This window comes from Hermetia illucens, chromosome 1 (genome assembly GCF_905115235.1).
Source record: "Hermetia illucens chromosome 1, iHerIll2.2.curated.20191125, whole genome shotgun sequence".
NCBI classification, from domain to species: domain Eukaryota; kingdom Metazoa; phylum Arthropoda; class Insecta; order Diptera; family Stratiomyidae; genus Hermetia; species Hermetia illucens.
This window is the reverse complement of record NC_051849.1, coordinates 206,289,583-206,317,430: the sequence shown is the minus strand read 5'-3', so window position 1 is coordinate 206,317,430 and position 27,848 is coordinate 206,289,583. Positions and strand designations below refer to the sequence as shown.

The 27,848-nt window shown below is 44.8% G+C and overlaps 1 protein-coding gene across 5 annotated transcripts in view; it reads left to right on the top strand.

Moving 5' to 3' along the window:
• LOC119647434 (slowpoke-binding protein) overlaps nucleotides 1–27,848 on the top strand; it is a 122,165-nt gene that overhangs the window by 23,085 nt on the left and 71,232 nt on the right. For 4 of the 5 annotated variants that reach the window (XR_005248872.1, XR_005248871.1, XM_038048370.1 and 1 more), the window contains exons 3-5: nucleotides 17,191–17,525; nucleotides 17,789–17,893; nucleotides 18,047–18,220. Coding sequence is in view for 3 of the 5 variants with exons in the window: in XM_038048370.1 (XP_037904298.1) it covers nucleotides 17,191–17,525; nucleotides 17,789–17,893; nucleotides 18,047–18,220 (614 nt within the window). In the remaining 2 variants the exon portion in view is untranslated. The remainder of the gene's footprint in view (nucleotides 1–17,190; nucleotides 17,526–17,788; nucleotides 17,894–18,046; nucleotides 18,221–27,848) is intronic. The other variant, XM_038048378.1, reaches the window with a different exon arrangement.

Sequence of the window (27,848 nt, the reverse complement as noted above, 5' to 3'; positions counted from 1 at the left end):
ACGACAGGGTAGTTCCGCAGAGCATCTCCGCGCACGAAGCGTCCAGGCCCTCCTTGCAGGACGGTGAACAGTATGTCTGGCCAGGCAGTATTTTGCCCGTGGCACAAAACTGCGACCTTAACTATACCATGTATACATTAGACAATTCCATTTGACGCGGGGTGATAAGGCCACGTCTTGGTCCTAGAGGATCCGATGAAGTTGGGTAGCGACTTGAACAAGACCGACTCCAATTGAGTACCCTGGTCCATTGTAATTTTACGAGGTGTTCGGTAGCGTGCGACCCAGTTGTTGTAGAAGGCCTTTGCCCCGGAGTCTGCAGTCTGGTCAGCGACTGGACTCGCCTCAGGCCACCTGGAGAACCGGTCGCTTATAGTCAAGCAATACCTGAAACCTTGTCAAATAGTCAGTTGGTTAGTTTTCATTCTAGTCCACACGAACTTCTTTACGATGGTTTTGCACATGGAACGGCTGTTCGGATACGATGGTAGATGGAAGACCTCGAATATTTTCCTGCGTAACGACGCGGGGATAAAGGGGGGGGGGGGACAAACATCCAAGGGATACATCGCAGACGATCTCCTTGTCTGAACAACAGTGTTTGCCTATCAGCTTCAGGGATGTTGGTTGCTTGAGCCAGGAATGAAACGAAAGTCCTTTGTAAACTGCTTATTTTGTTGTTGCTCCAGGACTGCGCCAATTGCGACATCGGAAGCGTCGGTGACAAGCCTCGACGGGGTGTTGGCCTGGAAATGCACGAGTAGAATGGCATCGGCTAGGGTGTTTCGGCATCCTTCGTAGCCATCCTCGGCTTCTGGCGTCCACGCGATGACGATCTTGTCATAGCAGCGTTGCGGACGAAGCATCTACACGAGACGTAGGTGACGAGGAACCTTTTTCCCTAATAACATGCTCGAGATACTCCAGCTCATTCACAACAAAAACACGTTTGGAAAAGTTGATGACGATACCAAACTTCGTCAGATGTTCGGAAATCAGGCGGAAGTGTGGTCTTGGTGCGTCTCCGATGCAACTAATATGTCGTCCATAAACTAAAAGCAACAGTCCAGTCCTTCCAAGACCTTGTCCATAAAACATTGAAAATGATGCACGGCATTACGGAGACCGAAGGTCATCGCTGTAAACTGAAACAGATCGTACGGTGTAGTGACCCCCGTTTTGGAGACATCGCTTTGGACGACGGCTATTTGATGGAAGGTCTTCAACAAGTCAGCACACGTTTACCAGCAAGACTTATGGTGACATCCTCGATGTGTCGCGCCAGGTATCTGTCTGGGGTGGTCACAGAGTTGAGGCGGCGGGTAGGACTTTTGGAAGGTCGGCACAACCTTCGCATATCATGAACTGGAACTCCTTTTTACCAGCTTTCAGCTTTTCAGGGTTAAGCCTGCGAGGGCGACAGTCGTGATACAGTGTAATGTGCCGTGAGTAAGGGCAGCTGTGCTTACCGCACGGTTCGTAAATCCTGGGAAATTCTTCAGTACGGGGAGTTCCTGCTGACAGTCGGTACAGTCTGGTGGACATGTTGACTGGCCTTACCGAATGCGGAGGCGTGTGTAGCTGGATCCAAGAGTTTCCAGCTTTTTATGTCGCTGAATAGTCCAAAATGCTTGAGAAAATCGGCGCCTAGGATAGGCCGCGACACCTTAGCGATACAAGACTGCCAGCGGAACGCACGTGTGAGACCTAGCGAAAGCGTTTGTACAGAGTAGTACCATACGTGCTGATAGAGGTTCCGTTGACTGCAGACAACTTGTACGAGGGCGCCCTCTAGGCATTACGTGCGAAGGAGGCTGGAACGACGGAAATATCTGCTCCGTATTCACTAGGAATTTCAGCCGCGACGTCAGGTCATAAAACTCCAGGCGATTCCTCAAGGAACCACTAGTTGTCGTCTACTCGGCTAGTGGTTCGATGCTTTTCCCTACTGCCGCTTCGGAAATGAACACGTTGAGCAGCACCGTCTCGCCGCATTGCCAAACCGTTTGTGAAAATAGCAAACTTGGTTGCTAACCCCAATTTCACGCCGCGCGGCTCTGGCCGTGAGGAGCCGCACGCGCTAATGCAGCTCAGTTCCAACTGCAGCTCTTCAACCTGCTTCGCCAAGGAGTCGATCTCGAGAACGGACTGCGAGCTTGTGTCGTTCTGAATGCTCGATATGACGATCGACATGGAGACTGGAGTTCCAGATGAACAAATTGCGTAACTTGTTCTTATGCCTTTTTGATACCTTCCAAAATTAAAGTGGATTCGAAAATCTAAATAGTATTCAGTATCACTGAGAATACCACGCAAACCAGTTCCTTTACAGTGAGCGTTGGATGCTTCATCAAGACGTCGACTCCGATGTGGTGGGTACGACAAACTGTTTTTGTCTACTGACTACCTGGTCAAGTTACTTCTTTATTTGGACTATGTTACTTGAATGTTCAATTTCTACCTCCTCCTTCTCTTCTAGATCTCTCACATGAGGACCAGGCTCCTTTATCGATGCTACCCTATCAGTTTGGTTATCACCTCGGAACATCTGTTTTCTATCTAACCCCTACACCATCTACCAATCTAATGGTAATATGGTAGCCTTGGCGTGATTGATACTCAGCCTCGTTTTCCTGCGCTTGTTGCTAGTAATCTGCGATCCAAGTTGGATTCTGGAGCATGTCTTTATATTTACCTCTGCAAAGTAGTGCTACAAACTTCAGTGTAACGCTGGACTCTTACCGATTAACCTCTTTAAAACTCATCTACTATTCTACTCCAAATTGATGGTGACAGTACCCCACACTCTGTAGACCACCTTCGATTGTGGTGATGACTATTGAACTGATACCTTTTGGTAACTCTGCTAGCCTATTTTCCGGTGCCTGTATTGTAATGGTAGTTTTCGTGATAGCTTCCTCAGCTACCGGAATCTGGTTAAATATTCTCACGCTTTTATATTATTTTAAAGATATTTTTTCCGTAGACCGTTTAGGTTAAATCTTGGATGCAGCAAACTGGGGGCTTGTTGACGCAAGTCTAGCTGTTGAGTGCATAATAATCCCTGCACAGTTTTCATTCATTACTCCTTTTCGGGACCATATACAATGGACCAGCCCAAGGATTTTTGACGGACCCACTCATGGTTTTGATTTCCTTTTTTGCATGCTCAGCTTGTTCGAAGCTACTCGTTTGGGTGGTCCTAGTGTTGGGACTATGTAATATTCGGTTACATGCCATTCTCATGCCTCCATCCGTGCGAGGTATTTCCTGAATATTCAGCTGGATGGCATAATACGAGGCTCCTCCTACTGTTGACCGGGTAGGTGGATATTTGGTCAACGGGTCAATATTGGATATTTGGCCGCCTACCCTTGGTAGGTAAGCTGAGCTGTTGTATCTCCGAGAGACCCTTGCTGAAAATCTGAAAAAAATTCGTAATGTGTGAAAAAATCTGCTCGAAGTATGGGTTTAGAAACGTCTGCTGTTATAAATCTCTACAGGAAGTCCCGTCAAAGTCCGAAGTTGAGTATGAGATTGGCGATCCCAAATGTGGGAATTGGTGTTCTTATGACTTCCGAAAGCTTCAACCAGTTTTTTAACATGGCCTTGGACTTTGGAGAATATATGAAGAACCGTGTTTCATTGCCACCTTTAATGACTTCTGGTGACATTTCGCGAAATCTGGTTGAAAGATTTCGTGGTTTCTAGCCAATGAAACCAACATATAACCTGAGACGAAAACTTTCAGACCGTAGCCATCCTACCCGTAGATATCGCATCACCGATCCTGGAACTACGGTGTCACCGAGATTCTGCCTGCCATGGAGAAACTGGAAGAGTTTTTCGTGACCCATGGAAGTACTCTTCAGAAGTTGTCTCATTTTCTTCTCCGGACTGATACACAACCACTTTATTAGTTGTTCGCTTAAACGATTATATGAGCTATGTATCTGTTACCGATTCTACAACGATGGCTGGAACTTCGGCGGTACATCGGGATGGCAACAATAGGATGACTTCCATATATTCAAGCCGTGCATATGTTATGTTATGCCTCACAAAGCTAGTGCCCACTATATGAACACGAATTTCAGGATGATGGAGTCGAAATCTGGAAATCTCCGTGCATAGTTAACCGAAGAATATGTAAAATAATTGAAAGGGTTCCCAGCTTTCCTACTCCGGATAAGTGGTTATAAGCAATTATTGCCCTCCCTAACTTTTACGTCTCTAATGCATCCTGAGCTTTGTCGTCTTCCAGGCGTCATTGACCTTTATTTGTGCTCTTCTGGAGTTCACCGACCTTAGCGGCTTATAAACTGAGAAAATCCTAATAGTTTGAGTCCGAGTCTGCTCCAAGACTCTATTACGGAGACGTTCAGTAATTTACGAGTAGCCTTCCTTGGTCTCTTGACCAACTTCCTAATATCGAACAGGCTGGTTTCAATAGGTTGCGGTTTTTGCTGGTTTCTTATTGCGTTTGATAATAATGGTCTTTAAACTAGCCTTGTCCTCTTCATTCCACTCGTCAGTAGTATCACCCTCTTTATTCCTTGTCTTGAGTAAACTCCAACGAGTCCACGATTTCCAATCGCCGCGACTTGGATCCCATTCTGTATTTGTTCCCCGGGAAACCTCCGCTGTCCAAGGTTTCGGTGCTCGTTGGTTTGTCCTCGATACGTCCTTTTGATGATAACGGGCAAGGGGAGCCGAAAATCTCACACCTCGAATCCAAAATTCGAAAAGCTTCTTATAAGTTTTGTGACCTTTAATGTAATTAACTACGTACATCTTGAATTAATTACATAATGTGTCTCTCTCCCCACAGTTTGGCTAACTTCAAATACTAAAGGATTATTTCCTAGACAATTAAGTTGTCATAGAATCGATTTCGATTAATCCTGCAGCAATTGGACGCTCCTGAAAGTAACCTTTCGCTAGACCCTTCCCATATGCACCAGCAAATGTCATGGTTAATTTATGTCCGAGTAATATGAAAGCCTCCCTATACACGCCTTCGGCATATGCGTATACCTTTAAATAATTAATCCCGAACATGAAACGCAGTTTCTGAAGAGCCTCCAGTGGATATATTGTTCCAGTGTACACACCCCTTAAATAGCTGCAATATCCTTGGACTCATGTGAATGCGCTATCTTACTATATTAACCCTAGCCCTTGGAATTTATAAATAAATGAATTTCTCCTTAACACGTCAGCGAAAAAGCTTGGAGGAATCAAACACTTCCAAAGGCCAAACACGCTCTCAAATTAACGTGAAAGGTCGATTCTATTTCCGAAATATATAATTGAAAACTCGATGGAAAACTGGAAAGAAATTTACATGGCGATTTAAGGAAAATTGAACGCATGAAGTACTCGTCCCAGTACTCACTGAAACTCACTCGTTTCCACGTCGGTGATTAAAAGATTCAATGTGGCTTTTACGTATGTTTCGGCATTTTCATCCCTTCGGGAGAAGGCTTGCAACCCGGGAGTTTTCCACAGTGCAGTTTTCCATAGCGTTTTTTTGAGTTAACTTTTATAATTCAACGAACAAGTGAAAAAGACTTCTTACCTGAACATGGAAGACTTGGCAGAAGAGGCTTTCGAAAGGGTACGTATGAGGGTTACCTACCCCTGCATACAATGAGTATGCACCACGATGCACTGTTTGTTGCACGGAGCTGAACCGCGGAGCTTAAATTTTCCATGTTCAGAAATCACCGACTGTGCATTTTAAATAAATTTATGGATTCAGTTTTGGTGAGCTGTAGGGGATGCACATGAAAGTTGAGGAAACCACATACAAAGTAATAATGCAGGCGAGGCATATTGAAAAGTGGAAAGTAATTACTGTGAAATGGTTTTGAATTATGGCTTTTATCCGGTTATAAATTTTCAATGATATCCGCCAAGTTTGAGGGTCAATTGTTCGACGTTAATTGTGATTTTTTTAAAAATATTAAATCATATTTATTCAGTTTTTTAATGAATATCTTTTGAAAACCATGTGACTGATATTAAGTGAATTAAAGCGGACACAAATGAAAAGTTTTTCATTGGAAACTGGTCCCTCAGGCGACAAAATTGTTAGATAGACTTAGGTTGCTACCGGTGCCTTTGACACCAACGTAGTAATCGCGTGTTCTATTATTATCCAAAGTGGTTGGTTGGTTGGTTGAAAAGCTAAAATGAGTGATTTTGGCAGCCTTCTTTTAAAAAAAAACCATTTCCATTGAAAGAGTGAGTGCGGAAAACTTTCATTTCATTGTTTTCGCTCTCAAATTAGGAAGACCCCGATGCCCTCTCTTCACCACTATGTTTCACCACTGAGATCCAGAAAATGCTCCGCCTACAATTCGAAGCGAGGAAGAAATATGGCTTCTCGAAACCATGTTGATTTCGCTAAATTTGAAGCTGTGCAAACTTCAGTAAAATCACTGCTAACTAAATTCAGAAAGCAAGGCAAGTGTCGAGCCCACATTGACATGGGGAAACTTCAGACACTTCTGGTCTTCCCAACTTTCATCAAGTTCGTAGTCATCTCTTGATTTTCCTCCCTTATCCTTTGAACCCTCCGCGACACCTATAAGAAGGAAATGAATGCCGCAATAACCGCAGTCAATAGAGGACCTGGAGATGAAGCATCAACTAATGATCTTCACAACCACCTGAAGAACGTTATCAGGGATACGGCCACAAATATACTTGGCCCCAGCCGCAAAAGGAGTCGGAACGGCTGGTTTGACGATGAATGTAAGCTAACAACGGAACGGATGAATGCCGCATACCGAGTAATGTTGGAAGTTTTACCAACAAGTCAGCAGGATGAAGCCTTATACACCTCGATGCTCATCCTGCCGAGACAAAGAGGGAAATCTGATTTCCGACAGAATGGGCATATTAGAGCGATGGGTTGAGTACTTTGATGAGCTACTGAACAACCAGAACATCGGCGAGTTGGAGGTCCCGCCAACTGAAGACGACGGACAAATACTGCCACCACCACCACAGAAGAAACAGTCCGTGCAACTCATCGGCTAAAAAATCATAAGTCGCCAGGAGCCGATGGAATTACAGCCGAATTGGTTAAATATGGAGGCGACCAGTTACACCAAGCGGTTCATCAACTTGTGCTCAAGGTATGGGACAGCGAATCAATGCCTGACGATTGGCAGCGAGGCATAATCTGTCTCATACATAAAAAGGGAGATATCACATAGTGCAGCAATTATAGAGGTATCACGTTGCTGAGTACCATCTATAAGATATTCTCCACTATCTTGCTAGGCCGGATAGCCCCATACGCCCAGAACATCATTGGCCCATACCAAAGAGGCTTCCCTCCAGGCAAATCAGCAACAGATCAGATTTTCTCTCTGCGGCAGGCGATGGAAAAACTGTTGGAATATGGACAACAGTTGCACCATCTGTTCATCGACTTTAAAGCCGCCTATGATAGCATAGCCAGGGTAAAACTGTACACGGCCATGAGAGAATTCGGTATCCCGACGAAATTAATAAGACTGACTAGGCTGACCCTGACCAATGTGCGAGGCCAGATAAAAGCAGCAGGATCACTCTCAAGACCATTCGACATCAACAACGGTCTACGACAAGAGGATGCGCTATCATGCGTCCTCTTTAACCTGGCCCTCGAGAAGGTGATCCGTGATGCTGAGGTGAATGCAAGAGGTACGATCCTCTTCAAGTCCACCCAACTACTGGCCTATGCTGACGATATCGACATCATGGGAAGAACCACCCGAGACGTTCAAACTGCCTTCATCCAGATCGAGCAGGCGGCGCGAGATCTTGGGCTGCACATCAATGAAGGCAAGACAAAATACATGGTGGCAACGTCAGCACCGAAGACGAATCAACCAACAACATCAAACCGCACTGGTCAAACACAAGCACGAACAAGAATAAGGATAGGGGAATACAACTTTGAGACCGTTGACAATTTCTCCTATCTAGGGTCGAAAATCACAACCGATAACAACTACGATGATGAAATCCGCGCACGGTTGTTGTCAGCCAACAGAGCCTACTTCAGCTTACAAAGACTGTTCCGCTCGAAACGTCTCACCATATGGTCAAAGCTCTTACTGTACAAGACTATGATCTTGCCAGTCCTCATGTATTCCTCGGAAACTTGGGTTCTTAGCAAGAAAAATTGCGAACTCTTGGCTGCGTTCGAGAGAAGAATCCTCCGAAGAATTTTTGGCCCCCTACATGAGGATGGACGATTCCGTAGCCTACACAATGACGAAATCTATGAGCGATACCATGACCGTCCGGTTGTGGATAAAATCCAGCTCAATAGGTTACGGTGGGCGGGTCACTTAATCCGTATGGATGAAGATGATCCCACCCGGAAAGTCTATAAGGGCAATATCTATGGTAGGAAAAGAAGACGAGGCAGACCCTGCCTAAGATGGAGCGATGGCGTGGGCCAGGACGCCAGACAGCTTTTAGGGATATCGAATTGGTGGACCTCGGCGCAAAACCGGGATGTTTGGAGTTCCTTATTAAGGCAGGCCTAGACCGGATACCGGTTGTTGCGCCGTTGATGATGATGATGATCCTTTGACTTACTTTGTAATTACATTTCCTCAGGGTTTTCCACCTCCCCTGCTTCTTCTCTCTCCCGACTGCAGTCTGCTCTTCAGTTTGACGTGATCTTCAACCTGGTCTCGATGGCTTTCCTAACCTGATTCTACAAAAAATTAATCAACGCATTTCCCTCTCCGGATAATTTGCAATAAAAACCTCGAAGGTTTCGATTTGGCACTCAAATTATCGCGGAAAATTGTCGGCTTATTTCGCTTCTCTGGTCCTGTTCCAAACGTCAACAACTGGTCGATTGCTCATTTTGACCGCCTCATGGCTAAAGGGCAATATGGCTTTGTGAAATGTCAGTCTACAATTATTGACTCACTAATTTCTTGGCAATCGTCTTAGACGAGTCTAAAGTCCTTGACTCCGTTAATCACATGATACTTCTGCCAATACTTGAGTCACTTAGCATTCTCCTGTCCCTCCTCTTATCACTTTAACTGTTCCTGCTGCGTTTCTATGCCTCGTTGTCCCCTTTCTCTGGTATGTCACCACGGCAGGTTCACCACTACCTTTATTCTTCAGCAACGACTGTCCTTACATACTTTGCCTTGATCTACACGCACTTAAACGTTAGCAAATTAGCTCCCCTTGTGTGACTGTGATCCGTCGTGGATCTTCCCTCTCGATCGTGGCACTTGGGTCCAGAAAATTGACGACTCTATGCGCGCGGTCGAGCCGTTTTTTCTATTTTCCAGTTTTAGCTCGGATTCTGGTTTTTTTTCTCGTTAGGCCATGACGAATTTCTTTGTTTGTGGTATATCTTTAAATCCGGTGTGGACCCACGCATCGATATACACATGAATTTTGTACTGATCACACGTGAGGGATCAAAGGGCTCAAAGGACCCCCCACATTCTCGAGCCTGGCTAACACAGAGGCGTACAAAAACGTATCAACCGAGCACTTTGATGGAGCTTCAGGCATTGCGGGCTGACCTTTACGGTCAATTTAGCCAAGTTTTTAGGTTTCTGGGATAGCTCTTCCCACTAAGTCGTTTTCGGCCACCTATGATGATCGCTTGATCATCCTGCTTCCCTTAGGATAATTACAAATGGCCAGAGATGTATCGTTGCGAGTTATAAATCGGTACTGATCTGTGACTCGCTGCACAGTTACGTGCGCGAATTGCGGGAAACGCTTGACGAATCTCTGGTGCAACAAGGGGCGGTAAGAAGTTGTACCTGCCTCCGCCGTTATTTCGTGGTAGGTGCGGATAATGAAGATGTTTATGTCCTCAGTCCACTTCAGCTGCTGCCTACGCGAACCTACTGAAAGGATCGCCACAGATTGTGGCGAAACCGCTGCAGAAGCCGGAACAATGCTCCTGGTCATTGTGGCGCCTAGACGTCTAGTAGTTTCGACGCCGTGCTGTCCATTACCCAGTCACCACTGCTATGGCTCTTGGTAATTGATGCCTTGCTGTGGCTCCTGGAGGACAATAAAGTCTTCGTGCAAGCATTTGCGGACGACCTAGCCGTAATAATTACCGGCAAGTTTGGGGACACAGTATGTAACCGCTTGAATCCAACTTAGCATGAAATCCACAGTTGGTGCCTCCGCAATGGACTCACGGTGAACGTTAGGAAGACTGGACTAGTTATGTTCACTAGGAACGTCAGGTGGGGCAACTATACGCTACCCACCTTAGCAGGGGCGGATATCCAGCTGGCACAAACAGTCAAGTACTTAGGAGTACACTTCGACTCTAAGTTAACGTGCAAGCATCATACCCAGGAACAATATCAGAAATCCTGCAGATTGCTCTGGTGCTGTAGGAATGCGATAGGTAACACCTGGGGACTTCCACCAAAACGAATATACTGGATGTATACATCCATATAAAAACCCATTTTGATGTATGCATGCATGCATCGTCTGGTGGCCGAGACTGAACTTTGCTAACAGCAGGAAGTTGCTTACGCAGATTCAGAGATTTGGTTGCCTAAGTATTACTAGCAGAATGAGTACTACGGCGACTGCGGCACTTGAAGCTATCCTAAATCTACCCTCCATTCACTTGGAGGTGAAACGGAAAGCAGCCAACGACGCATATAGACTTGATACCATTGGAGCCTGGAAAGACGGCCAACCACACGATCATGCGTCTATCTGGAAATTCCTTGACAAAATCTGATAGTCCTGATGCCGACCGGTCAAATGGTTTCCAGATTCGTCTTTAAAAAGACATACACTCTGGTAATCACCGAAAGAGAAGAATGATCGACAAATGGCCATGAGTCTTTTCAGATTACAGACTTAATAATCTTCACTGACGGGTCAGTCATGGAGGGCGGATCGGGCGCAGAGTGTTCTCGAGGATTCTGATTATAGAACTAGTCCGATCCCTCGGAAAAATGAAGACCATGTTCTGGCACAGATATATGCCATTTCATTGGCAGCAGAACAATCTCTGCGACAAAAATGGAGGGGTCGCACCATTCGAAACTGTTCCGACAAGCGGGCGGTATTATTATAATCGTTGGCGCAACAATCCATATTGGCTCAGGGCCTTGAAAGGTGTTAGAGCACTTCATTCAAGACCGGAACGGTACACTCCAGCACTATGTTGCGCTATAGGAGGCAATGTGGTCAGCATTGCGCTCGCACGAGATTATTAACCTGATTTCACTCAGGTACTCATTCACAGCTGAGTCGACTGATGCCCGACGTCAAATCACGATACAAATTCCACTGCCACCAGTGAGATTTGAACCACGACCTTCCGTATGACACCCTTGTGCTCGAACCACTCAGCTATCCGGATTCAAGCAGCAATATCAATACTAAATAACAACGACATATCAAGCCAGCTGGCGTGGAGTTGTCATCAGGTGCTGCTGAAACTTGGCCGACTGAAAAAAACATTCCTGATATGGGTGCCGGGGCACTCTAACATCGCTGGTAATGAGGAGGTTGAAAGACTGGCTCGCCGAGGGTCTGGATCCACAATGGTGGGACCAGAACCAGCTCCAGAAATCCGACAATTTACTTTCAAGTCTACTCTGAAGAGCCGAGTGGAGAAATTTGAACTCTTGCCGACAGGCGAAAATCCACTAGCGAGGCATTTCTGTTGTGTTCTTATGAAGTGGAACATGATAACCTTAATAGGGCTTATAACGGGACACTGCTCGTTAAAATACAATATGAAAAAGATTGGGGTAGTGGTTTCGGCTATGTACAGCCAATGTGAGGAGGAGGAGGAGACGGCCCTGCACTTTTTATGCAGCTGCCCGGCCTCCTCAGATCTCAGACGAAGACACCTTGGTAAGGTTTCTTCCTTCAATGAAGAACCTGCACACTTTCTGTCTCTGGATAATGTGCTCAGATTCGCTAAAGCCTGCGAACGCCGTAGGCGTGAAGCCATTGAATAGGCGATTTACGGGGATAGTGCAATGGGCCTAACAATGGCCTGCGGCTCCCACCCCCCGTAAACTATGATAAAATACACTAAACCTAGTCTCCAAGTCAGACGACTGCCGCCGGTCGTCCGTGCCGGACTTCAAGTTTGTCCTTCTTCTCATTAAATGAATTTGCATTTCATACGTAACTGGCAGGTGTGGTGATAGCTTCATCCGTGAATAATATCTAAGGTTGTAAAGTTGCTGCAATTTCCTCGCCTACCCGCTAAGGTAAGTGGCGTACAGCGATTCAGACTGAAGCTATCCACCCCTCCTCCTTTCACAACCGAGCTTGGAACTGGCTAGTTATTATTATTTGATTTTCTTGGGACTATTCCCCTCTTTCGGGCGGATCATCCCTGCTCCCCGCTTTCCTGACTCCGATTTTGAAGGATTAGGTCTATCCCGAGCCTTCTTAAGGGCCTCTTCTGCTTCCTGATCGTCCTTCAGATACCACAGACACAATTTATCACCGGCGCCACTGCGAGCTGTATACTTGATGACGTCTGATATGCTAACCTGAAACGAACCCTTGTCTTCCCTGCTTTTTAAGCGGCAACCTTTGCTGATTGCGATCTTCTTAGTAGACCAATATTTACCTTGGGCCCACTGCTTGACTTCCCAACTCCCCCCTTCTTGGGTAAAGTCATCTGGCCTAATGACCCAGTTTGTATGCGAGACGGGGTTGGGTTGCTTTTATATTTTTCGTTATTATAAATGTACTCACTTGAATCCCACGAGGATGGGTGCTATTAGGTCCGCCATGCCATAACCCTCCGTAGCACGATAAGGTCAAATTTACCCACTGAGATGACCAGGTATCAGTGACGCTCCGTTCGAATACAGTGAGTTACCCCCAACTGCAAACTATCTAATGGGCACAGTTCGAATAGCATCCTGGATTGGAAGCAGTGTTTTTCGACTCCACAGTCTAGATCCATGGCGTTTTGTTGGTAGTAAGGCCATGATCGTCCACTAATGGTTTTGGTAGCCGAGAGGCTTGATTCCCGGAGAGACACATGTCAACCCCAGAGAGAAATAGGTTGGCTCCCAGAAGGCTGTATTCCGCATCAATCTGCAGTCTAAAGCTTGACTCTCAAACTTTTGCAAGAATACTAGATTCCAAGCTCTCCGTTGGTCCTGCCCGTTCTGAGACTTTGTTTGAATTTTCAAAGCAATAGAGTAATGTCAGAAAGGACTGATGATCCTTAACGTGTAAGTTTAATTTTTTTGTAAGTGACACAAATTCTGGCTTACCTTAAAGTCCTTAAACAAATTTTACAAACTTCATCGGATGTATGGTATAAGATAATCAGTTACATGAAGATACTTGAATTTTTCCAGAAACCGTTTAAAGCGTAATTCAAAATCAACCATTTCATAATGAACTGCACAGGATAGAGTTTTCCAAGAAAGCAATACGTGTGTATGTGTGAGTACATAAAGGCTTTTAGTTTTATGTGAAAATTGCCAGCTTCTCACTCTCAGAGAGAGATAAATTCTCTCGCTTTCAGAGAGAGATAAGTTGGCCTGCCTACTGCTTGATCCCCCCCCCCCCCCTCTTTTAAGATTTGAAGGTGACGCTGGATGCTTAGCGTTCGGGCGGCAGGTCGCGAGCTCGCTCGCGGTCTATTGCTCGAAAAGTGCGATCGGGTGGCAGGTTGTTAAGGCAACCTACGGACTGAAGCACTTGTTGGTACCATCGTAGATTCGGCGATAAAGCTACCAGATATACGCTCCCGTGTAAATTCGCGCCTAACACAAAAAACTAGGTCCGCGGAGGTGCCTGGCGACGGCCACCCAGAACGTAGCGCCACGCCGTCTTACAATTAATGACTCTCTGACCTCTCAGCAGACGCAGTTATCTCGTAGATACTGGCGCGGAGGTTTCGGTTCTTCCCGTACCCCGGCACCAGCAGCTATTCCCTCAATCCTTGAAACTTGCGGCGGCAAATTCCTCTAGAATCAACACCTACGGGTACAGGCAAGTGGACGTGAGTCTTGGTTTGCGTAGGACGTTTCCGTGGCAATTCATCCTGGCGGATGTCAGCTTCCCCATTTTTGGGGCAGACTTCTTGTGTCACTATGGGTTACTGGTGGACTTGTAGAACAAGTCCCTCATAGATCCGGCGACCAGTCTTAATTCGTCGGACCCAATTGCATCTCACCCAAATAACAATCTTTCCATACTTTTGGAGGACATTCCTGCCTCTCGTGTTCGGGCACTCCTCCAAAAGTTCAGCCAGATCACTACCGAATGTAGTCTCTCAAAACCAGTGAAGCACAATGTGCAGCACCACATTAACACCACTGGTTCCCCTATCTTCTCAAAGGTGCGTCCTCTACCACCCCAGAAGCTGGCTATTGCGCGGAAAAAATTTGAGTAACTTGTTCAACAGGGTATCCGCAGATCTTTAAACAGCTGTTGGTCTTCCCCACTGCATATGGTCCCTAAGCCAAATGGCGAATAGCGCTCTTGTGGGGATTACAGAAGGCTAAATGCACAGACTGTTCCTGACCGATATCCAATTCCGCTCATCCACGACTTTGCACATCATCTCGCCGCATCTTTTCGACCTTGGATCAGAAAATCCCTGTAGCTCTAGAAGATATTCCAAAGAAGGCAATATGTTCGCCCTTTGGACTCTTCGAGTTCACACAGATGACTTTCGGGTTGTGCAATGCGGCGCAAACCTTCCAAAGGTTCATTCACTCGGTCCTGTAAAACCTCGACTTCTGTTTCGTGTATTTGGATGATGTTTTGGTCGCTTTTTCCACTGAGTCTGAGTACTTAGCCCATTTCGATTGCATTTTTCAACGTCTCCTTGAGGCCGGTTTAGTACTAAACGTTGAGAAATACAATTTTCTTCAAACACAGGTGAGATTCCTCGGACACTTTATTTCCCCTGACGAAATGCAGCCCGACCTAGACAAGGTGGAAGCTTCCTGCCTCCGAAAACCGTGAAGGAGTTGCGGAGATTCCTGGGCATGCTAAACTTCTATCGACGTTTCCTGCCCAGGGCCGCTCGACACCAGTCCGTTTTGAACGCGTACTTGTCTGGCCCCAAAACAAAAGACACACGAGAGATTGTGTGGTCTGAAGAAGCTGTCAGCGCGTTTTCATAAATCCCGACAACAACTGGCTGATGCTACACTCTTGGCATTTCCTCGACAAGATGCACCCCAACCGTATTCGTTGATGCCTCTGACATCGCATTAGGTGCTGCTCTTCACCAAAAGGTGAATCAAGTCTGACAGCACCTACGATCGAGAACTGCTCGCCGCGTATTTGAGCATTAAGTACTTCCGCTTCTCCCTTGAAGGCAGGCCGTTCACAGTCTTCATGGACCATAAGCCTCTCACGCATGCTTTGAAACAAAAACCCGACAAAGCGTCCCCTCGTCAGCTTCGACACCTGAGCTTTATAAGCCAGTTCACGTCCGACATACAGCACGTGTCCGGCAAGGACAACATAGTTGCTGACGCTTTGTCACGTGTCCAAAGTAAACATCCCCGCCTCACTCGACTTCACGGCTATCGCTAAGGCGCAGGAGGATGACGCAGTACTTCAGAGCCTCAAAAATAACCCCAAATAAAAATTTCGGGAGTTCCCCATCTTCCGCTCAAACCTCTCTCTCTGCTGCGAATACTCGGAAAAGAGACCCCAGCCATACATTCCGGCCACCTTTCGCAAGTGTCCTACGCGGTTCACGACGTAACGCATCCAGGCATCAGGACAACAAATCGGTTAGTCACCGAGAAATACTTCTGGCCCTCCATGAATAAGGACGTCAACTCCTGGTCCAGAGAGTGCATCGCATGCCAGAAGTGTAAGGTCACCAGGCATGTAAAAAAAGAAATAGGTTCATTCCCACGCACTACCAAGCGGTTCCACACAATACACCTCGACATCGTAGGCCCTTTGCGAGACTCACACGGTTTCAAGTATTGCCTCACAATCATCAACAGGTTTACGCGATGGCCTGAGACAATACCTCTGAAGAACATTACGGCGCAATCTTGTGCCAAAGCCCTCTGTCGAGAGTGGATCCCTCGCTTTGGCGTCCCTGCAGTGATCATCACTGACCAGAGAATGCAATTTGAGTCCACCCTTTTCTCCGAGTTAGGCAAACTCCCGGGATTCAAACTTCAGTGAACTACGGCTTATCACCCGCAATCCAGTGAGATGCAAGAACGTTGGCACCGGACGCTGAAAGCCGCTATTATGGCTCGCGGCGATCCGACCTGGACTCAAGTCTTGCGCCTCATCCTACTTGGCCTCCGAACAACCCGCCGAGAAGAATTTGCTGCCAGCCCCGCGGAGCTGGTATACGGGGAGAACCCAAGACTCCTAAGTGATCCGGTCTTTGAAAAGAGATCGGGTCTCGTAGATTCGGGATTGCTGCGCCTGCATAGATCGGGTCTCATAGATTCGGGATTGCTGCGCCTGCTGAAAGACAACCTTCGCCACACCTCCCACACGACCCCCAAGGAGCTGGACACGCCCTGGTCAGGACGGATGCTATTCGGAAGCCGCTGTAACCTCCTTAGGGAAGTCCTCAAGAATATCTATTATTATTATATTGTGGTATTAACTTAATTTTTTTTTTGTGACAAAACTGCGGACATAGTTTACAAGTCCTCAAAAAAATTTACTAACCTCATCGCCTTCATAAGGTAATCAGTTACATAAAAATACTTGAACTTTTCCAGAAGTCGTTTAAAGCATAGTTTAAAATCAACTATTTCATTATGAACTGCACAGGATAGTGTTTTTGAAGAAGCCAATACATGTGGATGTGTGAATACATAAAGGTTTTTAGTTTTTCCAGCTTTTCACTGTAAAAAGCACGCATTGTTCGCCATATTTTTATGCACAATTTACAGAACCCTGTGAAACATATGATGTTCTAGCTTCTGCTAAAATTACAGCGAATCATGGTCTCCATCATTTCTAATGAAAATATCATTCTTAAATCATTTTTTTAGGAACCATCACAACACCTTGCAGCCGCTTTTGTCCAAAAGAGCCCATTATCATATCAAACACTTTTCTAAATGTGAAGCGTTTGCAAAATAGCTTTCTTGTAATTAATGTTGCTTCAATGAATGCATCCTTTTGCCATGAACATGTTTTTATTTCTAATATATTTTCTTAAAGGATACAACGGGGCAACCACCACACAACAACAACAATAATAATTCACAGCACCAAAAACAAAAAGACCAAAGTCATCTTCAACAACAACAATCACCTCCTCCTCCAACATCCCAACAACAACAACAACAGCAACGTTCCGTGTCGATTTTCGTCTATAAAACGCTTAACACGGTTTTCAAGAGTAGTCGAAAGATCATTTTCCGCGTTTGTGAAGTTGCAAGTGCCAAAAAGTCCCTTAAAATGTTTAATTTATATTCTTCGATGAAAAATCGCGGTGAAGGTAACGGGCCTACCACAGGACACGATCGATTTTGTCAAACCCGTCTAACGAACAGGTAAGTATCTTTCCACGACTCTCATAAGCGTTTTCGGAACAAGAAGATACAGATTTATCTGAAAGATACAATGAAAAATCCCAGAGAAGATACGAAATTGAATCAAGGCTCGAAGCGAGATCCTTGGCAATCAGGACTAGAGCATCCAGAAAAGAGCTCGAAAATTATCTGAATCTTTTTCAGCGGATTGTTCCGAAAACAAATCTTTACTAATGAAAAATGGATGTTGAAGTGCATTTAATGAAACAATTCCCCAACTGCAGAACAAAGAGACGTAAAAATTCAAAAAACGTTCGTCGAACCAATTCAGCCAACGAAATCGATCACACCGTCCTGACAGCGGCTGCCCGGCGTCAACTGTTTAGTAGGTAAATCACTAGAAAAACAATCTTCAATCCAAGATACTCTTATATTTCTAGTCTTTAATATCTGAAATTTGCTTGCACGAGTTTTCTAAATGTTTTTCAAGATAAAGAAAATGTTCCAAATGATCTTCCCGTTCATTCTAATCTTTGTTTCAGTCATCGATCGGCCAGTTCAGATCTAGAAAACTCAGATCATTCGGAACATTCGGAAAAATCGCCACTAGTCAGTGTCAGGCTAGATAGTTTGGCTAAGATATTTTTCAACAAATCAACAACGCCATCAACAAACGGCACTACTAATCGGGACTCGATTGACTCAACAACGACAAGGTTTTTATCGTTTCTCCTTTTTTCAACACAATTTCTTTATATGATATTTTTTGCAAAAAGATAATTCTGTTTTTTGATTATTGATATATCGTTTTTATCCTGTTTATAAGATTTTGTTTCTATGTTGTTGTTGGCTGTAGTGTTCGTAAATGAATATATAACATTTTGGAATTTGTGTAAAGAGGAACGTGCAATGCATCGAGGTTGAAAATATGGCAATTACTAAAGGTTTCAGGCTTCATTTAATAACATGATCTGATGATCTACGTATCAGATGAAAGATTTAAATTAATAATTTGGCCCTGCTAATATCTCTTTTCAAGCTTTCTTTTGGCAGTCTTATATCCAGCTTTCATACTTCACTATCCTCAACCGATACCTAAAGTACCAAAGCATCCCCATTCTTACAGCGATAGCAGGAATTACCTGGCTACTCCTTACTCCACCAGGGTAGCACCGAATCCAAAATTTTGAAAAATATAAATATATCTATGTTGTAGGCACCGAATTTATTGTTTGTTCCCGGAAAAAGTTCTCTCTCATTTGATAAAAGGCACCGTCATTTCCGACTCTTCATACAATTCCAGTCAAAGCCTAGTTAAAGACGAGTTCCCAGGAAAGTTCGTACATCTAATCTTTGACTTCCAATTCATCATTTACAGTTTCCTTATAACGTTCGTCGAAAAAAACACTCTACTGAAACTTCCAGATAAGTTGATTTCCTATGAAGATTTGTGAGATATCTCGGACTTACTGAGGGTGTTGGGGTCACTCATTCCCCTTCGTACCAAGCTTTGTAGTATCCGTGCCTTTGCGGCAGGTGCGGTCCTTCAGTCGCCTTTCCCAGAAACTGTTTAGAAATGGAATACATTTGTAATATTCCCCCTTTTCCTTCCATTTTAACATCCCCTACCTTCCCCAATATAATTCTCCCAATTTCCTTTTCCCCTCCCCGACATTCATTTAAAATTTAAATAAAGGGAACATTGACCTTGCACTTAAAATCAGGTCGTATATTATGGAATGCGGGCCTAACGTTTGTTTCTGGTTGAGGCGATTGAAGATGCATTTTGCATAGGGATTAATGAGACCGGGACCTGCTGATCGATAGACAGCAGAACAGCCGAACCGAGCAGATCGTTTTTGGTTTTCCAGGGTATTTTAGAAGCAAGATTTTTGGTGGCGCAGGGAATTAAGAAATGAAGTAGCGATTGAACAGAAAAATAATAAGATTGAGAGGGACACTTTCAGAATTGATGGTGTGAATATTTTTACCTTGGACGGGGAGATTAGTGGCTAGTGCTTCTGCCAAGTAATGTATTGTGGAAAAGTTTACATTTTTATGTGTCTTTAGAAATCATCTAAAATATTGTAGGCTTGTGATCCAAACATATAGTTCGGTTTTGCCTTCGTAAACCCTTTCGAAAAAAGCGTGCGATAAGTGACGGTTTGCAGGGAGGTGTTCGGACAGGATACCAACTTGTAGAAAAGTCCCCGGAAAGGAGAGGACACTCTCCACTTCTTCGTGACTAGTGCCATTCCTCCGACATCGGCGACACTGGGATTATCGCACCAGGAGCGCTTGACGTGGCGGGAGCTTCAGTGTTCGGAGTGGCATCGGATCGGACGAGTCCAGGGGGTGTTAAGTCAACGGTCAATCGGAGTCAGGGTTTTTACAAGTTGAAACTTAAGGGCGATCAACATTCTCGTCAAATCGAAAACTATTAAGCACGTCGATAAAGTCTCCCTCATCTGGCTTTCACTGCATCATTAATTTCCGAACACCCCTAACACAGCGCCTATGCCGATTAGTAGGGCTCCTGCTGCCAACTGCCATTTTGGTTCTACCCAGGACTTCGTGAGATTTCTAACGTTTACGGCATTGCTCGGGTTTGCTGCCTGAACGACTAACCATAGATTGCTCCGAACACGTGAGTCAATCCCCAGAGTTTTTATTGTGCTTTGTTTAGTTATTTTACTGATTAATCTGACTGCAATCGACGCATCTTCGAAAACATTCAGTTTTCATCCACATACAATTTATTATGAACTAAATTGCGGAAAAATGGATTAGAGGAATCAGAACACGCTGTCCTCGTTGTTGACTATGGAATTAATAAGGAAGAATCGTATTGATTGATTAAGAACTCCTGGTCGAATTATTGAGGCCATGTTGAATACATTTTGATGTCGGCGTGTAATAATAATTGCGGCGTTATTACAACCTCTACTTATGTTACTGAGACTACAGACAGCAAGATAGAACTCACCACCCATTCATTGGAAGTATGCCGCGGCCCTCCAACGTTCGGCATCATTCTTACCAGAGCCACAGTTTAGTTTAGTTTAGTTTACTGGGGGGAGCTCCAGCTCTCAGGTCATTGTTAGAACTATTGCACTATCCCCGTAAATTGCCTATTCAATCGCTTCCCGCCTACCTGGTTTCTGCATCTGAGATCTGACGAGGTCGGGCAGCTGCATGTAAAATGCAGGCCTGTCCCCTCCTCCTCCTCATATTGGCTGCACATCGCCGCTGCACATAACCACCACCCCTATCTTTTCCATATGGTATTTTAAGGAAAAGTGTCCCATTAAAAGCCCTACTAGAGTTTTCATGTTCCCCTTCTTAAAGGACAACAAAAATGCCGCTCTGATGACCCCAGGTTCTTTCACAAGGATTTTCGCCTGCCAACAAGAGTTCAAATTTCTCCAATCGGCTGCGTGAATCCTTGCAATTTCACCCGTCAGAGTGGACTTGACACTGGATGGCCGAATTCCAAAAAGCTGGTTTTGGCGTCACCATTGCGGATAAGGGACCCTCGGTGAGCCTGTCTCTCAGCTTCCTCATTACCAGCAATGTTTGAAGTACCCCGCACCCACATCAGAAATGTTTCGTTCAGTCGGTCAAGTTTCAACAGCACCTGGTGACAACTCCACAGCAACTGGCTTGATGTTTCGTTGCTGTTTAGTGCTGATAATGCTGCCTGACTGTCGAAACAAATTCGAATGGTGGGAGCCTTCCAATTTTGTCGCAGAAACAACAACCCTGCGCCCGATCCTCTTTACGTGATTGACCCGTCGGTGAGGATTATTAATTTTGCAATCTGAAAAGACTCATGGCCATTTATCGACCAGTCTTTTCTTTTGGTGGTTACGACAGTGTATCTCTTTTCAAAGACGAATTTGGAAACCATATAATCGGTCGGTATCAGAGCTACCGGATGTTTGTTAAGAAATTTCTAGATAGACGCATGACAGTATGATCAGCGGCCTTTCCACATTCTAATGACATTACGTCTATATGCGTCGTTGGCTGCTTGCTCCAAGTGAATTTGGGAGGGAGAGTAGATTTAGGATAGCTTCAAGTGCCGCAGTCGGCGTAGTACTCATTGCTCCAGTAATACTTAAGCAACCAAGCTTCTGAATCTGCGTTAGCAGCTTTCTGCTGTTACCAAAGTTCAGTCTCGCCAACCAGACGATACATGCGTACATCAAAATCGGTGTTATTATAAATGTATACATCCAATGCATCCGTTTTCTTGAAAGTGCCCAGGTCTAACCTATCGTAGTCCTACAGCACCAGAGCAATCTGCAGAATTTCTGATAATGTTCCTGGATGTGGTGCTTCCACGTTAACTTGAAGTCGAAATGTACTCCTAAATACTTGACTGTTTGTGCCAACTGAATTTCCGCCCCTGCTAAGGTGGGTCGGGTACAGCTGCCTCCCCTGACGTTCCTAGTGAACATAACTAGTCCAGTTTTCGTTCACAGTGAGTCCATTATGGAGGCACCAACTGTGGACTTTATGCAGGCTAGGTCGTCCACAAATGCTTGCTCGAAGATTTCTTTGTCCTCCAGAAGCCATAGCAAGGTATCCATTACCATGAGCCATAACAGAAAAAAGAGAACCCTTCCCTGTGCAAGCAAATTCAGACAGATCTGCGGATAGAGAAACCTGTACCCAACTGAACATAGGGATCGAATTACCTAGCTATGACGCCTGGGTCTTAATGCACGAACTGGTGTCAAGCACGTCCAACGATGGCATAGAAGGCAGGACGAATACTATAATGGTTTCGTTAAGATCACCATAGATGAAAACAATGTTCATTTCGAACTCAAAGCTACAAGGAATGTATCTTTTCATGTCTCCGCAAGGTCTTTTTCATGTCTCCACAGGGGTCTTTTCCGATTCATGTATATGCCTTAGAGCCGATAACAATGTTTACTTAAAATCTCAATCGATGTCCTATCCAGAACATCACTGAGTAATTTAAACATTCTACCCGATGTAATTTTCCATTTCTCTCTCCGTCAAGCGCGTCAACCACCCCCACAAGCCATCGCAGTCGAATCCTGACAGTGTACTTTCGCCAGGGTAAACTGTTTTATACTAACTTATAAATGATTAAGCCCGATATTCCTTTGAATTAGTGGAGAACAAGTCTTGTCTAAAATTCCAACTATATTCTATGGAACAACTTGCTCGGGACCTGCACTCAAATGTAGTCAATACTTCCTAGTGTTGTAAATATCATCATCAATGGCGCAGCAATCGGTATCCGGTCTAGGGCTGCCTTAGTAAGTAACTCCAGTCATTCCAATTTCGCGCCGGGCTCTCCCAACTCAATATCCCTGAAGGTTGTCCGGCGTCCTTGCCTCTGCCATCGCTCCACCTGAGACACGGCCTGCCCCGTCTTCCTTTTCTACCATATTGGCTTTCCGGGCTTGACCATCCTCATCCATAAGGATTAGGTGACCAATCAGCGCAACTTATTGAGGCGGATTTTATCCACAACCAAACGGATGTGGATCGTCCATCCTTTTGTAGGGGGCCAAAAATTCTTGGAAGAAGTCTCCTCCCGAACGCGTCTAAGAGATCGCAGTTTTCCTTGCTACGAACCCAAGGCTCCGAGGAATACATGATCAATGGCAAAATGTTTGCCTTGTACAGTAAGAACTTTGATCCTATGGTGAAAAGTTTCAAATGGAACAGTTTGGAGGCTGAAATAGGCTCTGTTGGCAGCCAACAATCATGCGTGGATTTCATCGTCGTATCTGTTATTGGCTGTTATTTTTGAATCTAGATAGGAGAAATTATAAACGGTCTCAAAGTTGTAGTCTCCTATCTTTATTATTCTCATTTGACCAGTAGTAATTGATGTTGTTGGTTCTTTGGTTTTTGGTCCTGACGCTACCACTATATATTTCGCCTTGATGTAGAGTCTCGGTGGAGATATCCTTCTCAGACTCTGCAGTCTCCTCTGCAAGAACGTTAATGAGGCTTGTGAGCCTTCAAAGCCAATAAGAGCAGGTTTCATTCTTTGGCTGACTAAGAAACCTAGTTCGAGCACATAGTTTACTGGATGACCAATATAATATATGGAGTGGTGGCTCTTCTCTATGAAACCGGTTTTTGTCTATTGCATTTCTTGTACGGCTGTAACATCCGCCATATATTGAGTCAGGGTATCGACTAGCTGGGACGTTCCATGAGAAAATTTGCAAATCATTAGCCCACTTTCATTGCCGTTGTAGAATCCATCCCGTCCGAGGCTCTTTAACTTTGGTTTTCTGAGTGGGGTTGTCAATCCTACCCAACCCCCAAATTGGAGGACTACTTAGTAGTATTTATAACCACAAGACCATCATAGCATTTACTTGATGGTGAGGGAAACCAAACCACTTGAAGTTTCAACCATGGAAAAACAACAGTCCAGAAGAGCCCTTTCGAAAAATTCTGCTTTCAGAGGGCCATCCGGGTTCCCGTGCCACCAGACCAAATCTATGATCAGATACCAATTGAGTACCATGCGACTTGACACTAGCAACCACTGTAGGTAGGATATGTAAAGTAGGCACTGCTCTGTGCTTTGCTCTGGTGTGCCAAAAAGACGTGGTGTTCTCAAGCGGTCTTCCGAGAATTCCCCACAGCCATATCCTGAGCATCAACAGCAGATCAGTGTAAATTACAAAAAACTTTCAGAGAAATCCATCATCTTGGACCAGGTGGTCTTAAATACATGCGAAGTAAACTTTCCCTTTAGAGAGATATCAAGCGCAAAGGATCACTGAAGGTTGAAGGATGGGCTTTGCTGGTATGAACATATCCGATAGATCAGAAAGCAAAACCAACCAGTTAATAGGCAAAGGATCTCAAGTATTGAAGATACGAAGAATTGCACTCCTGCTATGACTAGGCATACATACTAGGAAGTGGGTGACGTGGTCGTACTTTCGAAACGGATGCAAGGAGACACGGCTGGAGTCCACAGGTCATTGCAGGGCTAACTTTTGAAAAATAATACTTAACAATAATTTCTCCTGGCACCAGAGAGAGAAGTGCAAGAGAGGTATTAATAGAATGATCACTTTCAAATTAAGCTGACCTCAATGCATTACAGCCTTGATCTTCAAATAAAATCGGTCCAATGATATGAACAATTATGTATGTCGAAATACATAATTTCAGTGAGTTAATTAATAATCTAAAAACATGTTTTCATATCACTTCTTCTCTCGTGTTATTTGCAAACAAACATCCATCCCTCGTGCTTCTCAACAATAAAATGGAAAGTTCCAAATTGTTTATCGGTAATAAAAACACTTCCCCGTAATTGTCACTGTGATTTACGCAAATGGATGGTTTGAAAAAAAAGTACTTTTCTGCTATGTACCGCAGCGATCCAACTTTACCATGACCGATTTCATCCGAATAAGCAACAGTGACGAAATACTTAAAAGCACGCGGACTATTCTGTTAAATTTACCAACAAAGCCCAATATGAACGCCGTCATGGAAAACCTTGTGCTCATTCAACGCTTCCCCAAAATCGATCTGTTCCTATGAATAGTAAATATCTTTTTTTTAATTTTCCAATTCTTTCCGAAAATGAAATTACTAATTATTATGTACAAGCAAACAAACTTCTTATCAGAAGATTGGCGACCTTCATGACCTACATTTGGAACATATGATTGAAAAGCTAATGTTGTGACTCTGATAAATGATTTTATGGTTCTAATTTAGATAAAACAATGGTTGCGAACGTGGGGGAATGTCCGTGAAATTCTTTCCCCTATCAAGGTAACAATGGAGGTTCCGTGTTTGCTTATCAATAGTTGTTTGGTTTCCATGTAAACGAAGAAATTTGAGCTCTTGTTTGGGGTAGGTTCTTTGAAAAATAAAAATGCTTGAGTGGATTTTGGCAACGATCAACCCCTTGGAAACCTAGATTGAATTCCGTCCTATATTCTTCCTGAATGAAACTAAATAACAAGTCGGGAAATGGAAGCCGGAAGCTTCAGGTACGAAATGCATATCCAGATTTGCGTCATACTAACATTCAATGTCTAGAATTTGCACACAAGCGACAATTTTGATCTATTATAACTTTGTTAGCAATATTGCGATTTCCACTAAACTTGGTAAAATCATGCCCTTATTATAACCTACATTGCCGCTTGATTCTAGAATAAACTTAAGGGGGTTTTACTGACAATTACTAAAACTTATAGTAACCTACTATTATTAACTTTATTTGGACAGATATCAGTATGGGGGCTATTTCGGACTCTTTCTTTTATGGGTGGAGGTGTAAATCCTAAAAAGACGCTGCTGCGCCAGGTTGCAGCAGTGTGTGGTGTGATTCTCACCCACTAAAACCACCCTCATTTCTCCGCTCATACCCTCGCGGGACCACCGTGAAGTATTACTTCGGGAAGAGAGCTCTGGTTTACACTAGTACAACTAAGTCACACGTCCATCGTGCTTTCCGGGCTTATTCCAGTTCTTGCAGCGTTTCCTGTATCGCAGTTACTGTCGCGTTTATGCACCCCAATTTGCTGCAGACCTCAGCATCTGCTCCATGAAATTGCGGGGTCGACAACTGCGTTGAGAGCGTCGTTTAATCTCCCTCTTTCATTCGCGAATCTCGGACAGTGGAACATAACATGCTCCGGGTCCTCAGGTGTAATGGGCGTTTTTGGGACAGCCTGGAGACTCATCCAATCCGAAGCGATGCAAGTACTTCCTGTATTCACCGTGTGCCGTAAGGAACTGCGTTAGGTGGTAATTCAATTCTCCATGTTCGAGTTCGACTCACCTCTCAGTACACTGGATCAGTGTATGGGTCCAGCGGTTTTTTTCGGAATTATCCCACCATTGCTGCTATCTCCTGTGCAGCTCTTTCCTCTTGGTCTTTCGGAAGCCTCCAGTCAATTCGTAGTTGCTCCTCGGTAACCCCAAGAATTGTGAAGTCCTCTTGTTGCACCGTTGGTTCAGGTCCACTTTCTTCTTTTTGTGCAAAAAAAATGGCGATTATTTTGAACAAGAGTCATGGGCACGTCACTTGAGGTCACTTTTGTCAACGAATCTGGTTCATTCAACCTTGTAAGCAACGCCCCACGAATTCGTATTTGGCCCAAGGCACAACTGCTTGTATTCTTAAGGCTACTTCAAAGATCGCGGTATTCCTTCTCCGACTGCCAATGTTCTGGCTTCCCTCTCGTCCTTTGGCAAAACTTCCTCGCTCGCAGACACAATGCCCACCAATAGTTTAGTTTCCGACTGTGGTGGAACTTTCGTCGCGGCGTTGTAGAGTCTCATGCCTCAGATACCCGTAACTGACTCGCTTGTTACGGCGTCGTTACCTTTGGGTCGTAACCTCCTTCCAAAGCCGCCAGAAATGTCTCTTCCTTGAAAGCTCCAATGGACCACCCAGCTAGCCTGGTTTTTCCGCTTCTGTTGCACGCTCGACTGTCGTCCCTCCCCCGTTTCCGGATGCCGAAAAACTGGTGTTAACTGTGTATGTAGTGTTCACTCACCCTCTCGCCAATGAGATAGTGGGGTAGGTCAAATCGACGATTGAGCCTAGTCCTCTACCTCGGAAAGTGGGCACGCATCCAACGTTGCCTAATACCAGCACCACGAAGGCTTCAAGCAAGATGTAGCCCCTGGTGTTTGTTACTCGAATTCCTCAGTCTAAGGCCCCACCCGTTTAAACTGCCTTCAATGATTTTAAAGCTGTGGTCCCTAGTGTCCGGCATCAAGCTGTCTAGTATCTCCTCGTATTGTGCATAATAGCTGCAGATATTTACGCCACTCACTTTTGCCCTTGCTAAGCCTTATCCTGGGAATGCCATTGTTTTTTGAATGGCTTGCCGTCCACATGCCCATATCACCGCGTTTCCCAATAAGTCTACCACCAACGTAATTTCGGTAAGGTTAACATATTACCGTCACCTCCACGTTCGACCCTCGAAGGGTTTGTGAGAGCAAGTCTTGAGCTGCCTCGCAATGGTTGAGTTTGATTTGTATCAACCTCATTTAGTCCTACGATTCATCCCCCGTCCACTCTCTTTTTCTCTTTGCACAACATGCATCGTGGATCTCCCTTGCAGTCTTTGATAAACTGATCCTTTTCTCCACACTTCCTGCGCTATCTCAATTTATCATGCTCACTTGTACATGCTGTTGCAAAGTGACCGAAAGCGAGATATCTGAAGCATTTTTTGAGAGATACTTGCTCCCTTAGTCGGCACGCGACCCAACCTATTCTTACCTTGCCCTCAGTAATCGGTTTAATCCCTCATTCCAGTTTAATCCCCCATGTAGGCCCTTCTCCTT